The sequence below is a fragment of the Aricia agestis genome, chromosome 11 (assembly GCF_905147365.1).
Source record: "Aricia agestis chromosome 11, ilAriAges1.1, whole genome shotgun sequence".
NCBI classification, from domain to species: Eukaryota; Metazoa; Arthropoda; class Insecta; order Lepidoptera; family Lycaenidae; genus Aricia; species Aricia agestis.
In genome coordinates, this window is record NC_056416.1 from 1,925,188 (window position 1) to 1,941,248 (window position 16,061).

The following is a 16,061-nucleotide window of genomic DNA, read 5'->3' on the forward strand; positions in this document are numbered from 1 at the left end:
TAACAAATAGATATTAATAATCCATGATTCCTTATTATTAGTTAGGGACTAGGGTCTAAAAAAACCTACACATGCAATCAATCTCAATTTGTAAACAAAAGGACTAATTTCTTAGAAAGTTTTGTATGCATGATGCCGAAAGTCGAATTTATCACAGGCTAGAATAACAATGCGACAAAAAAACGTACACAGCTGTGCAGTTTTTAATAATTTTAGTAATTTAAAAACTTTTTATTGTTCAATTGTTGTAATGCTGATGTTATTGGGAGTGGGTGTGATGCTATGTAGAGTGTACCATTTTATGGTAGACAAGCTAAACCAACCAAAGTCAACTGATTTCGATGCTTTAGAGAGTTTGTTGTTAAATAGTTACATGGAGTTTACACTGTAATTGCATGCAACTAGTTTTTTTCTATTGAATATTTTAGTCAATTAATTTTCTGTTTTTTTTTTAAACAAATAATAAAACTAGGTATTTTTAATTTTTACTTTTGTTTATTAGAGTTATTATTCAACTTCTTTTGAATGATAATAGAATATAATAGAAAATAGTTTATTTGTGAAAGCAGCTGCAATCTTGAAACTTAAAGTGTTATAAACAGAAAACAGGGGAAAAATATGTACAATTAGGTGTTCTTAGGGCATACAGCTGTTTATTAATATCATAATCATAATTTAATTTGCTAGAATATGGTAACAAATTGATGTTAGCATTAAATATTAGAGAACACATATTCTGCTAAAAGCATGCAAATGTTTATATCTTAAGTGCTAATTAGTTACAAAATTTATCACAAGAATAACATTTTAAAATAAGTAAATCCTCAAGATATTTCTTACATTACATGATAATACTTAATTAGAAAATAATTTTGTTGCCCTGATCATCTTACTGTATACACATATAACGATAAGTATAATAAAGTTAAATTATGTTTTTAGTACAAAATATGGCAGACTTTGGAGAAAGACCCTCTCTTTGCTCATCCAGTCGAAACACCATCAATACAGGAACAGCAAAGAATTACGCAGCTGCAGCTGAAGAAAATCAATGAATATAAGTTCATCTCTAACGAGATGTTCAATGCCAGTTACAGCAAGAGAGTAAGTAGAAAAATCATAATCCTATGTCTGTTATTCTTATTCAAGCTTGGCAGATAGTGGCAGGTTTTTCGGTATTTTGTTCTGTTCCGGAAAGATAAGGTAAAAAATCTAAATTTTTCTTTTTCTATTATAAGCTCTATTTCATGGGTTCCCAAAATTGTTTTGTCTACTGCCCACTTTGAAAACAAATTATGTTTTAACACCCCCATTTTTTCAATTTAAAATGCATCTAGATGAAATAAATCAACCCTGAAGCCTACACAACACCCCTATTTATTTTCTGGGTCCCACACCTCTTTAGACCTTCAGCGCCCATAAGGGGGAGTTATCGCCCACTTTGGGAAATACTGCTCTATTTGCACTTCCATTTTTTTCATTTCATTTAAAATTTCGTATTTAATTGAGTCAAGGACTTTTGAGATTAAAGATGAGAGGTAATGTTTTCATATAAAGTGTAATCTTTATTTCCTCTATTGATAATAAAATTTTATTTTTTGATGTATTCACCACATATTTCAACAAATGAAACTCAAAATGAAGTGATAAGGTTTAATCATACAGCAGTCTATACTCTATAATTCAGGGTTTCTCAAACTTTCGGCTCCATGAACCCCTATTAATATTTCCAGGTGACAGCGAACCCCTAAGTAATAAAATCCCTCCCCCCTCCAAGAAAATAAAAAATGAAGAAAACTGTTGAAGAAAACAAGGTTTTTATTTGAATAAAAGGTAACATATTATTATAAAGCCCAAAAGCCTCGCATGCCTTCCACTTATCAAGCCACAATTACGGAAATCGCGTACCCCGCTTTGAGAAACACTGCTCTATATCTTATAACTTTAAACGAGCAATTCTTGTATATATATATCAACGATTTTCATGAAATTTAGTATATAGGGGGTTTTGGGGGCGATAAATCGATCTAGCTAGGAATCATTTTTAGAAAATTTCATTTTCATAGAATACCGAGCAAAGCTCGGTCAAATAGCTAGTGAATGACTAATTGTATTAATTGAAAGCAACCAATATAGCTAGCTAAATTTTCATCACAACTATATATTTAAAGTTATAATATAGCTGAATATGTGCTTTTATCTTGGTCAATGTACTATATTTCGTAAATAAAAACTGTAGCAAAAATATTTTTGATAATAGCTCATAGAAGTAAACTAGTTCTTAGAAAATGTATGAAAGCAGATGCAGAGGTAATTGTTGTAAAATATAATTTGTTACAGACTCGAGTGCTGATGACTATCAATGAAGCGGTACAATCAATAAACCCCAGTGTCTCCGTTAAGATGGCAATCGGAATATATCTTTTCTCTAACGCACTTCTATCCTTGGGCACGGAGAGACACCTGAAGTTCTATGAAGCTACAATAAAGAATAGAGAGGTAAGCATGTTCCTTACTAATAATAGCATGTATATTTCTTTAAAAATGGTACACCCACACAGATTACTATATTAGTGTGCCCAATTGAGCCCTTATTCTATAAAGTATAAGCTATTGTCAATACTCAATGATAGCATAAGGGCCCAGATCTTTATCTTGCTGCAATTCAGACTCTATGCTCTGTGAGTTATGATACAAATTCATGTGTATATAGTGTAACAGTCTAATTTGTGGTTCGAAATATTGATTATGTGGCCTTGGATGAACCTGTATAGCGTGCGGCATATCACATAACCACGACACTGTCAAAAGCGATAAAAAAGATTACTCCATGATAGTTTAATGCTAAATGGTACCGTCAGAATGTCAAGGCAGATCCAGTGTGTCTTTTTTAACTTTATTGCGGAGGTATAAGGTCGATTACATGGATCAGTCCTGTACATACATTAATATTATCTGTCTGGTCCACTGCAATAAGGGGTCATCCAGATACAGCGCAAGGAGGGTGAGGGGGGTCATAATATGTGACTGTACAAGATTTTTAAGGATATCCTTAAGAACACGACAGGGGTAAAGTGTTAAAAAGTCTAAATGTTTGTGTCTCGTATAGGAAAAATTCGCAAGTTCATACTAATATAAAATAAAGCTTAAGTGCGTCAGTCTGTCTCTTACCTCTTCATGTTCATCTCCATGTATAAATGGCTCGACCAATAAGTACGAAATTTGGTATGTAGATAGGCTAAAACTTTGAGTCTCGGGAAATAACGTTTGTCCTGAGAGAGTCGCGATGCGCATCGCGACACAAAGAAGACGACCGGCCTATGCAAGCCCCCCATGTGGGGCCTCTGTTCGGCCTAGGGGGACAAGAAACCCCAACAGTGTGGGCCTGCTTTGAGTGAGCAGGCGAGCGCGGACGGAAGACATGTAATAGGCCCTCGCGTGTCCGTCCTGCGCGGAAGTAGGAACACGGTCAGCTTTTAGTGGGTACAGCTGCGGCCACTGACCATCTCTTCGGCCGTAGCAAGTCCCACATACCCCGGTAGTCCTTCCCCAACGATAACGGGGATGCGTAATAGCATTTCCCGACCAAAAAAAAAGGACAGTTTTTATAAGTCCTTGTTGTTTGTTGGGTATTTTGTATTTAGTAAGTCCATGCAGATGTGTCCAAAGGATACATAAGCTTTGTCCACACTGTGCCTTATTCTGTTCATCAAGGGCATGCGTTATAGCGCAATCAACAGTGAACGTAAGGCATGTCCGAGACGCATGCCCTCCGACCGTATCCAAAACTTCAAAAATGACAATGTTGGCGTTTCGTTCGTTGACGCATTCAAGTTGAATGAAAGAAAATGACGAAAATTGAAGACGAAAGCGCATAATGTGGAAATAGCTATATGTGTTTACTATATGTCACGATTTACCACGAGGAAAATCCTACGTCTTACCTAGACGCAAAACAATAGGGATAGTCAGTTTACTTTTCCTGTTACAAACCTAGTTGGGTTATCCAGGCACTGGGGTTGCATGCGTTGAGGAAAAAACAACTGTCATAGGTTTTCACAACATGCATCATACAAGCATCGGATTTTACCTGCTGAGGGTTACACATAATTAACAACTGAGCCACAGAGGTCCCTCGTGCGCGTTTCAAACCAATGTCAAATTAAATACAAAATCTTTTTTTTCTTCCACTTAAGATTTTATATTCAAAATTTGAATAAACAATCCTTGTAATATTTACCCTATGCATTTATATAAAATGGATAGTTATTTTTTTGTTTACCAGCAACAGATTTAAATTAAAATATATATTTGATTTTAATAAAGAAAGAAAAAAAAATCATAATAATAAAAGATAATGTGATTAATGTTGAATTAATTTATGTTAATGTCTATAATTCTATACTCTATAACATGGAATCGAAAAATTCGTCAAAAAAATATATTGCCACTATAAGGGGCGTTTTATAAAACTGCAATACAAATTATTGTAAGTAGTTTTCATGGTATAGTGACGAAGATGCGCAAAAATTATAGTTTATGATTAATTTTCTTCGTTAGTTTTTGTATCTTTGTAAACACTTGTTTACTTGTTCGCAAGTTCATCGTTATAATTATCACTTACAGCTAAACTCAAGAACGTAAAATTATTTTAATAACGACAAATACACCTTGACGTAGAACAAGATTATGTCCCTAGTTAACAGAATATACAGTCGTTCCTTTGCGGAAATCTGTAGCGTACAAATATTTATTTATACAGTTATAGAAAATATATTCCGCAAAAACACTTAAAGAAAGCACGCGTATAACTATGTGTTGAGCCATTACCTATTTACAAATCATATAATGGTTTAAAATCCTAAACAAAAACAAACATACTAAATCTTATGTAGGCTACTGGCCACTTTATTTCTTTTTTTTTTTTAATGAAATAAGGGGGCAAACGAGCAAACGGGTCACCTGATGGAAAGCAACTTCCGTCGCCCATGGACACTCGCAGCATCAGAAGAGCTGCAAGTGCGTTGCCGGCCTTTTAAGAGGGAATAGGGTAATAGGGGAGGGTAGGGAAGGGAAGGGAATAGTTGAGGCTAGGGAAGGGAATAGGGTAGTGGTTAGGGAATTGGGCCTCCGGTAAACTCACTCACTCGGCGAAACACAGCGCAAGCGCTGTTTCACGTCGGTTTTCTGTGAGAACGTGGCATTTATCCGGTCGAGCCGGCCCATTCGTGCCGAAGCATGGCTCTCCCACGTATAAATGTCTGTCGCTCCATGTACGAAATCTTCGAACCCTTATGGATGCTGCCGCCTCCTAGGACGCTGCCGCTCCTCTAGGTGATTGCCGGCCCAAGGCCATGGCCGTAATAACGGCCTGTTTATATAACCAGGCCTGTAACCAACTAACATATCACCATCTCCTCCACAGATCCTAGCGTCGTTCTCTCTGACGGAGGTGGCTCACGGGTCGGACGCGCGTCTGATGCGCACCACCGCCACGTACGACCCGGCGCGAAGAGAGTTCGTCATACATACACCAGACTTCGAGGCTGCCAAATGCTGGATTGGGAATCTAGGTAACTACAAGTATCTAAACTCAGCTTATTATCTATCATCAGGGTTTTGACGGGAGATTATATTCTATTCAGCAGCGTTTTTGATTGGAAACGTCAAAATATTAACTATAATCAAAATAAAATGTCTCTGCAATAAATCCTGTCAAAAAATCTTACATACTTGACACTTGGCATACTGAGATAGTATATGCCATAAGCGCAACTTGCTCTAACCAACAACCATTTACGAGGGCTGCTATTTATGTATCCGGAACTGGCCACTTACAAGAACAATATTTAAAAAGTAATTACAACATTTGAAAATAGAACTCTTTGGTTGAAGAATACATTTTGTTTCATGTGACTGTCAATTATTTTTCCATTGTGGCGTCATTTTGAAAATTGCGTGTCTTCATTTGCCATGGATTTAACGCGTGAACATTTTCGTGCAATGATTTACTACGATTTTCGGCGTGGGCTAAATCAACAACAGTGCTTTATTCAACTCACCGCAACTTTTGGAGATGAAGCATCATCAAAAACCACTGTTTATCACTGGTACAGTGAGTTTAATCGTGGGCGGTCTATGCTCACGGATGAAAATAAAGAAGGTCGCCCAAAAACAGCTGTTGTCCCACAAATTATAGATGCTGTGCGGGAACTAATAATGCGTGATCGTCATGTTACATATCGCGAGATAGAGGCGTCCTTAGGCATAAGTATGACGAGCATACATAAGATATTACACGAACATTTGGCTGTAAAAAAAATATGTTCGCGTTGGATTCCGCACAACTTGACAATCGATCAAAAACGGGCTCGTGTCGATTGGTGCAAAAAAATCATAAAAAAATACAACCGTGGTACGTCAAAAGCCGTTTATAATATCTACACAGGTGATGAATCTTGGATCTATGCATATGACCCCGAAACTAAACAACAGTCAACGGTGTGGGTGTTCCAAGATGAGCCGAAACCAACAAAAGTTACTCGTGCAAAAAGTACTTTGAAGCAAATAGTCGCCTGTTTTTTTGGAACTAATGGACATGTGGCTACAGTGCCATTAGAGAATCGTAAAACGGTTAATTCTGAATGGTATACGACCATTTGTTTACCAGAAGTCTTTGAAGAAATAAGAAAGGACAACCGACAACGCAGAATCATATTACATCACGACAATGCTAGCTGTCACACCTCAGCTGAAACAACTCAGTTTTTGGAGGGTCAAAAGATCGAATTGACTGGTCATCCGCCGTACAGCCCTGATTTGGAACCTAACGATTTCTTTTTATTTCCATACGCGAAGAACAAATTACGTGGTCAACGTTTTTCGAGCCGCGAAGAGGCTGTTGATGCGTTCAAAATGCACGTTTTGGAGATACCTCAATCAGAATGGAAAAAGTGCTATGAAAATTGGTTCCAGCGTATGCAAAAGTGTGTCGATCATCGCGGCGAATATTTTGAAAAGCAATAAAACCATATTAAATGATATATGTTTGTTTCTTTTTTTAATTCCGGATACATAAATAGCAGCCCTCGTAATTCAATTGACTTCCATAAGACATGGCTTAAGCCAAACTAGATGCATAATGTTATCGGTATATTAGGTACTATCAGAGAAGTTGATTTATAGGCGACTGGCGTATCAACGTAAATTGGTCGCGTTGTGTCAAACCCATCCGACAGATCCATAGAGTTAATATACCTAGCGGAATAGAGAAACAAAGGCCTGAGCAAGAGAGACGTCACTCTCAGTGACACTGCGTGGTAAGAAGAGACGTGTGATACATGACAGCAGAACTCTTTTTTAAACGTCCAGTCGGCACTTATCGGCACGTTGTCAGTTTAATCTCATAAAAAGATGCTTGTGTATGTGTATACGTACACCTATTTTTACACACAGACGTAAATCAATTTCGGTTTCGTTCGACAGCTCGGAGATTGTTGCTCTATTCCGCTAGGTAATAAGTTAATGGACAGATCACAGCCTGTCACAGCTATCATCGAATTGACATAATCCGACCAAACGTCGGAGGTCCGTCAACTGCCTATTAATCACTTTCTTCGATGGTACAAGAAATTGGTGCTACATTTCGGCCTCATTCCTCGCGATCCTAAATCGCACTAGTTTTTTGTGAGACCGTGTCGTCATAAATATTTGCTTACAACCTTGGCGGCTAGTATGACAGGTACAGAGACAATTATTATTAATTAATAACCGTAACCAGATAAGATAGTCTTCACTCAAACATGACTCATGTTTTGGTGATTATGTAGTAAAATATCTATAAAGATAATATAGCATCTAATCTTATGAATGACTAACGACGTTCCTAATATAAGGACAATATTTTGTTCCAAGAACATATAAACAGTAATAAGTATTAAGTACTAAAAAATAATACAGTGTGTGCATTTCTTTATTGTCGTTGTTGGAATCATTGAAATCGCCCTTTGATAGATATGAGCTAAACAAACAGGTACATTTTTTACTGTTGTATAAGTACATGGTGGAATTTTTAATTAGAAAGAGGAGAGACTTAGATATTAACAACGCAAATGCAAATTAAAACCGGTCAAAAAATTGTCAATACTAATTCGAGTCTCAAGATATTTTGACCTTTTAGATTTAGCTAATAAATTGCCTAGGCTCTAAAGTCTAAAGTTCTAAACCACCAGCCACGCTTCTTTAAAAATATTGTTACGGTAAACTTTATACGGACATGTGGTGCCATCTAGCGGCAAACCAGCGAAACTGATCAGGGGACACACTACACATAAATCCCCTACTCGAAACTAGATGGCGCCAGGTAGTACATGCTCGAGCCTCCTAGAAGGTTCCCACACTTGTTTACTTGTTTACGTGAATCGGGAACTTTCTGGAATTCGTCTCGCCATATAAAAAGCCGCAGGTAGACGGCCCGGCGATTCAGTTCGGTTCGAGCGATCATCAAGGCGATTTCGGAGTAACAACAAGTGATCAATAGTGAGTGAACCAGTGAAACCTTCGACTTGGCTACGACCTAGGACAGTGATAGTGCTTAGTGATTGGACCTAGTGATTAGTGTTTGGACTTAGTGCTAAGTGTTGTGGCTTAGTGTTCAGAGCAGTGTTAATAAAGTCTTCAAGAGAGTCACCAGGTCTTTCTCTCCAAATCCTCGAACCCTAGCACGTAACAATATGTTCCATTATTTAATATAACTACCTAGAGTTATAAAAATCCATACTATAAATAGCCATTAAGCAGGTATATTTTGATCCTCAAAGCATTAAAATGTTAACTATTAGAACTACTGATTACTCAGTGGAAATATTACAATTATTTTGACTATTAGGTATAACTAAAATATATAACTGCTAATTGTTACATAATTTATCTTTTACGTAAATAGCTCTATTTCTCACGGTGGGTTCTATAAATATTATCAATGAGTGGAAAACAACACAAAAACTATCGTGATTAATAATTCTTAACAATCTAACATTAGAACAAGCAGAGCGATACATAAACGTTTTGATTAGGAATTTTAAAAAGTTTCGGAACGAGACGTCACCTTTATCAAATGTCACATTGCGTACACAACGCAACGTTAACGTATAGCACGCAATTACGTCACACTGCGCCCGTATTTTCATTGCGTACGCACATGACGACACATGCGTGCTGATGTCCACAAACATCAACAATAATATAACTGTAGAGTTCCATCACGTTCCATACGCGGTCGCAATTTTTTTTCATTAAGCTGTGACACAGGTTCTATAGTATAATATGATTAGGCGTTACTTTGAGTAAGCTTGAAGTAATAAATTTTTTTTTATCGTTGTAATCGAGTTTAAATTTTCATCGTTACGCACACTCATCCGTATTTTGCGTGCAGGCCGCACGTGCACGCACACGCTGGTGTTTGCGCAACTCATCACGCCGGACGGGACACACCATGGGCTACACGGGTTCGTGGTGCCCATCCGTGACCCGGACACCCTGGAGACGTACCCTGGCCTCATCGTGGGTGACATGCCGGAGAAGATCGGCGTCAATGGAATTGATAACGGGTGAGTGGTCGTGGTCATAACTCAAAACAGTATGGGATCATGGGGTGTGGGTAGTTAACACATCATGATATTTTAATTTTTTTTATGAAATAAGGGGACAAACGAGCAAACGGGTCACTGATGGAAAGCAACTTCCGTCGCCCACGGACACTCGCAGCATCAGAAGAGCTGCAGGTGCGTCATCAAGTCGTCAAGTTTTTCAGGAAAAATCACTCGCGCTTCGCGCTCGTGATTTTTTAACCTGAAAAACTTGACTCCTTCATTTGTTTGCAACGAACCTATCGGGAAATACCCGATAATTTTGAAGCTCTTGTGGTATTATAAGTGAAAATTCCCCGGAAAGTTTACATTTCTAAGGAATATTTCCTGAAAACTTCCTGAAAATTTCCAAATTTGGAAGTTTTGAAAACTGTCATTTATCTTATAAAGACAGTTGTGACGTTTGTTTTTAAATGCAAATAACACTAAAATTAGATACTTTTTATAGTTTTGATTAAATTGAACATACATATATGTGATATGAAAGCAGATTTGTCTACTTTATTATTCAGTCGCATGATTTAGATCTTTTTTATTATAAATATTTATCTAAGATAACATTATTTTCAAACATATATTGCTCAGGATTGACTTTGCTTTACGCTTTTCGATTTTTTTATATTAAGTATATTTTTTTAATATTAAGTATATTTTGAAACATATAAAATTGTATTTTTTTAAAAAAACTAGAATAGTTTCTTAATAGTAATACAGAAAATAACATTTTTTGAAGTATAAGTGTCTTTATTAAGGCTCGAATTAACGGCTAAACTTCTTTCTAAAGTCAATCAGCTGATTTGATCTTACTCATACTTATATAAAAAAAAATTACGTATTGAATTGAGTACCTCATCTGTTTTCGTCGGTATAAATTACTATTTTATAGAAGAAAAACCATTTTTAAAAAAATCGCAAATGTTCCTTAAAGTTTCCAAAATTTCGGAAAGTTTTGGAAGTTTTCACGGAAATTTTCCGGTAAACTTCCTGACACTTTCCAAAGTTTCGGAAACTTTCCGAAATTTTCAACACTAGTAGGAATGGAAAGGGAAGGGAAGGGAATAGGGGAGGGTAGGGAAGGGAATAGGGTAGGGGATTGGGCATCCGGTAAACTCACTCACTCGGCGAAACACAGCGCAAGCGCTGTTTCACGCCGGTTTTCTGTGAGAACGTGGTATTTCTCCGGTCGATCCGGCCCATTCGTGCCGAAGCATGGCTCTCCCACGTAATTTTTTCTGATATAATGATTAATGACTATGCCTCGTGGCTTGGAGTGTCGAGGCCGGTCGAGCAGCCCGTAATATGTTATAACCTAGCGCTACATTTATCTTTCAGTTGTAGGCGAAGTACGAATATAATAGAAATGCGTTCTTGTTCGAGCGAGTGTGGCTGTCTTTTTGACAGAACTTATCGGTCGCATCCAAAAGATTTAACGATTACTTGAGACTAATTTAATGAAGATTTTGTCAGAAACTATAAAATGTTTGTCAAACCCTTCAGACTTCAGTCAATTGAAGAAAAAAATTCATTAAATCGGTCGATCGATCGGTCGGAGTGCGATCATTATTTACCTGAAAGAGCTAGTCTTCGGCTGCAGTTCCTTAGCACTTAAGACGTGCTTTAGCACTATAATAACGTTTTAGCTAGTTTCTGGTATTAGATCCCGTAGAAAAATATTTCTATCAATCCTATCCTGATTCTTCAAACATTGTACATTATGTACCTTATAATTAACTAGCTGTTGCCCGCGACTTCGTCCGCGTGGACTTCAGTTTATAGCGCGCGATGTCAACAAAATTGGTGTCAAAAGCTTTTATAAAAAAACCTGGTACCACTTAAATCAAAACACTTAAAACAGCTCTGCAGTGTGCAGCACATAACTTATTTCATTTTTTAAATTACTTACTTAAACTTTATTCATGCCAATATTTAGCCCCACAATTACACAACTTTACCCATAAACTATATTTTATCATTGATAGGTTTAAGGTAACGTCACTGCATAGATCAAGTACTAAGTGAGTTATTTAATAACGTAAAATAGAAATAACAATAGAAAAAATCGAAAACCTAACGGAACGAACTCTTATAGAAAGACGTTTGAGTAAGCGTCAGCGCGATGTAGTTATGTAGCTATTATGAATTTTTGGAAATAACTTAATTTGAACAAATTTACGCATTTTCACCCCCTTACAACCCTTTTTTAAAAGTAGCACCCCCTTAAAAGTAGCCTATGTCCTTTCTCAGGCTTTAGACTATCTGTGTACAAAATTTCATCACAATCGGTTCGGTAGTTTTGGCGTGAAAGCGAGACAGACAGACAAACAGACAGAGATACTTTCGCATTTATAATATTATAGTATAGATAACAATTGTTTTTGTTTATTAATTCAAAATACTATGTAATATGGAAATTAGCCTTTAACAAACAAAGTAGAAAAAATAACGTCAATAAGAAATACATTTACATACTACACAATAAGTTAATTATTGTACAATGTATGTCTGTCACTTTTTTCTTGTGGAATATGTAACGCAACACGTCATTTCTTATCGCGGTATAATAGGTAACTGATAGCTTATCGATAATGCAAATACTCCAAATATGACTTAACATGGCTGACAATACCTGTTCTTTAGATCGCTTTATTAAACGACTTTCAAAAAAGAGGTTGAAATTATAAATAAAATGCTAGTAACATCATTTTAATTTGTCCATAAGGCCATATCAGCAGAGATAATATTTTCCTAATATAAGTTATTTTAATATAATAAATGCGAAAGTGTGTCTGCTTGTCTGTTACCTCGTCATGTCTAAACCGCTGAACCGATTTTGCTGAAATTTGGTATGGAGATACTTTCAGTCCTGACTCCAGCCCCTCTAGCATACGCCAACGAGAAAATGTTGTCTACACGTATTCTCGATGTTTGATGACTTTTCTCTTCATATCTATTGATTCTAACATGACATACATTTTTCTCGTGTAGATCTGTCGTCAAAATCTAGCGACATAATGTCACACGAGAGTGAGATATCTCGAGATTTTCTCGTTTGCGCATCTTAGGCCGGCTGGGTAAGGATATTTACTCTCGGAAAATTTATGGTTCTCGCGAGATAAACGTATACGTGGGAGAGCCATGCTTATACGTGGGAGAGCCATGCTTCGGCTCGAATGGGCCGGCTCGACCGGAGAAATATCATGCTCTCACAGAAAACCGGCATGGAACAGCGCTTGCGCTGTGTTTCGCCGAGTGAGTGAGTTTACCGGAGGCCCAATCCCCTACCCTATTTCCTTCCCTACCCTCCCCTATTCCCTTCCCTTCCCTCCCCTATCACCCTATTCCCTCTTAAAAGGTCGGCAACGCACTTGCAGCTCTTCTGATGCTGTGAGTGTCCATGGGCGACGGGAGTTGCCCGTCCCGTGACCCGTTTGCTCGTTTGCCCCCTTATTTCATAAAAAAAAAACGTATTTTGGCGCAACAGAGTTGAGTCATCTAGTTACCCAATTTCACTAAACGGTTGCTTCTGGAAATGTGAAAAAATTGACGGGAGTAGGAAATATGCTGAATTTAAAAGGAAAACTATCACGGCGAAGAAGACTTCATAAGTTATTGAGTAATAGTAGGTAATAGTCGATCAAGTAAAAAAAAAAATTATTCGGCGAAGTATAAAGGAACTTTTCGTTCAAAATCCTATCAAAGTAACTGAGATGATGTTGTTAGTAGTGTAATACGGAACCCTATATTGCGCGTGGCCCGACACGCACTTGGCCGGTTTTCTTATGACAAATAGGAAAACAATCAACATAGTTGGTGAAATGGGGCCAAATCCTGTCTTTACAGTGGTACTGTAAAGACTAAAGACTGACTACTGACTGGTAGTCAGTAGGCGGCGCGGAGTTATACGGAAAACAATTAACAAACATACAATAGTCAATTTCAAATATGTTATCCTTTATTAACAATAATTATTATGTTATCCTTATATTTATTATTAAATAAGTTTACCGCAACAAAATTAACTTTTGATAGTGGGATAATTCGCAATGATACATATTCTGTAATTTTCAGTCAGAAAATACATATGGTCTAAGAGCCGGTGGGAGATCGCCCTTTACCGATCTAGGCAACACTACTTTAAGTATGATTTTGCAGGCAAGTCTGTATGACTGATTTTGTAATAAAATAATCTAAAATTTGATATAACTTTCGAACAGTTAGCAGAACGATGGAGTCAGCTATATTGACTTACCTGTTCACATCGGCTTGCCAGGTAGGTACACATAAATGAGTAGGCAAGCCTACTGAGGCATATTCTGTGTGTTAAAAACTAACAGTAAAATAAATTCATTTGGTTATCAAAATAATGAAAGTGATGAAAAAAAATCTATTAAAGTTAATTTAATTAAAAATAGCCATGAACACTTTTAGATAGGCAAGTAATTCTAGGCGTATTTGTTTATAAATTATACTTGATAAAAAATACGTCTCATCTGGTTATCAGATCGGTGAAGGTCGATCTCCCACGGTCTCCTCTACTAATAAGTAATGATATAAAAAACTACATGACGCCCGCAACTCCGTTGCGCCAAAACTCGTTTATCGCGCGGGAACCGTACATTCTACCGGGATAAAAAGTATCCTATGTCCTTTCCCGAGACTCAAAGTGTCTAAACACACCATGCCGAAGTTCTGCGGCGGAAGATCGGTATGATTCCGCCTGCGATGTATTTTAAATTACCGATGACACACCATGCCGAACTTCCGCCGCGCAACTTCGGCATGGTGTGTTTAGAGTTAGACACAAATAATCTTTATGCTTAGTTCTTACTAAAGTTGAACTTAGCAGTGTGACTTCTATACTAAAACGCGCTGCTGCCGCACTACTGGCGACTTAATGTGAAGGCAATCTAAAATCGGGCCAGCGGTTTAGACGTGAAGTGGTAAATGACAGCCAGACACACTTTCCATTTATAATATTATTTTGGATAAATGGTTACTCGATCGAAAAACAATATGTTGCTTTATTTGGTAGAATTGAACTATAACTATAAAATTATTTCAGGTTCATAATGTTCAACCAGTACCGGATACCTCGCGAGAATCTACTCAACCGGACCGCTGACGTCACGGAGGACGGAACCTACGAGAGCTCCTTCTCCGAACCTTCTAGAATACTGGGCGCTGCGCTGGAGAATCTTTCTGCTGGTAAGTGTGACATGGACTAAAATAAAAGTAGATGATGGAAGAGATTGCCACCTTTCGTGGATAATTTGGCTTCTTCAAGAAGGGGCTTAAACCGATATATACGACGACATCACAGATAACTGGCGTGGAATAACATTTCCGCTGCATCCGAGTAGGGTAGACCCAGGAGGGTTCAACACGTCATAAGTCGTTGTAATCGCCATGTCACTTAACGATGCTTCTCGTCATATCCAAAACATTTTTGATTTGTAACTGCTGTCCACGACTTCGAATGAAACGTGACAATAAGGGAGATCGCAGACGACAGACTTTTTGTGCGATCGAGTCTGCGGCGGCGCCCATACTGTCGGCATGGACTGTCCGCACTGCGAACTTTAATTGCGCGGGTATTTTTTCGCACTTCTGTCCCACATTAAATCTTATGCGAGTATGCGCACATGCCATAAAAATTTTAATAATAATAATAATAAAGTTTATTTGCAACTACATTAATGATACATGCACACATACTTTAAAACAAGACAATTCCAAATTGCAGCCGCAAATTGGCTCATGCTGGGCATGTGCTGGTACACCTAGGGGCATATTCAGCGCCGGTCTTCCGCAAGAGCCATTAGTGACGACATGGATTATTTTATTTTTTAATTAACTAATTACAACAGATTGCAAACAACTAAAATAACATAGAACATACAACAACAATAAAATATATCTCGCGACAGCCCACGACTAGACTGATGTTGTCGCACACGACAAACAGCTGTCGCCCGCTTTTACGATTTTACATTAATAAATTCGTGCGAATAAAATCCACGCGGTTGCGGACTGTCCCTTACTTATGAGTATACTACACCAGAAGAATTGCAAGTGTTAACTTCCCTATTGAGGCGTTTTTAATCAGGCGACCATTATCACAATGATCTATTTTTCAGATGAAAATCGCATAATGATTAACATAACATAGACGAAATCGCCGTAATAATTATCATATACGCGTGAAGATAAAAAAAAAAAACTATCAAACGCTTGATCTATTGAACTCGCTATCTTGTGTTATGTAAAAATAATTATTTAGGTGTAAGGTTACGTAAGATTAAATCTTAAAAAATTCCATTGAATCGCGTGATTAGTATGGTCAACGTTATGTATTAGTAGAGCCAGAAACATTTTATTACTTGATGTAAAATGAAAAATTAATTATCGCGCGGG

At 37.4% G+C, this 16,061-nt stretch overlaps 1 protein-coding gene across 1 annotated transcript in view; it reads left to right on the top strand.

Moving 5' to 3' along the window:
- The window catches only part of LOC121731572 (peroxisomal acyl-coenzyme A oxidase 3-like), a 30,150-nt gene that overhangs the window by 991 nt on the left and 13,098 nt on the right, over nt 1–16,061 (top strand). Inside the window, exons 3-7 of the mRNA XM_042121059.1 lie at nt 943–1,104; nt 2,341–2,499; nt 5,426–5,573; nt 9,434–9,608; nt 14,710–14,852. Coding sequence (XP_041976993.1) covers nt 943–1,104; nt 2,341–2,499; nt 5,426–5,573; nt 9,434–9,608; nt 14,710–14,852 — 787 coding nt within the window. The remainder of the gene's footprint in view (nt 1–942; nt 1,105–2,340; nt 2,500–5,425; nt 5,574–9,433; nt 9,609–14,709; nt 14,853–16,061) is intronic.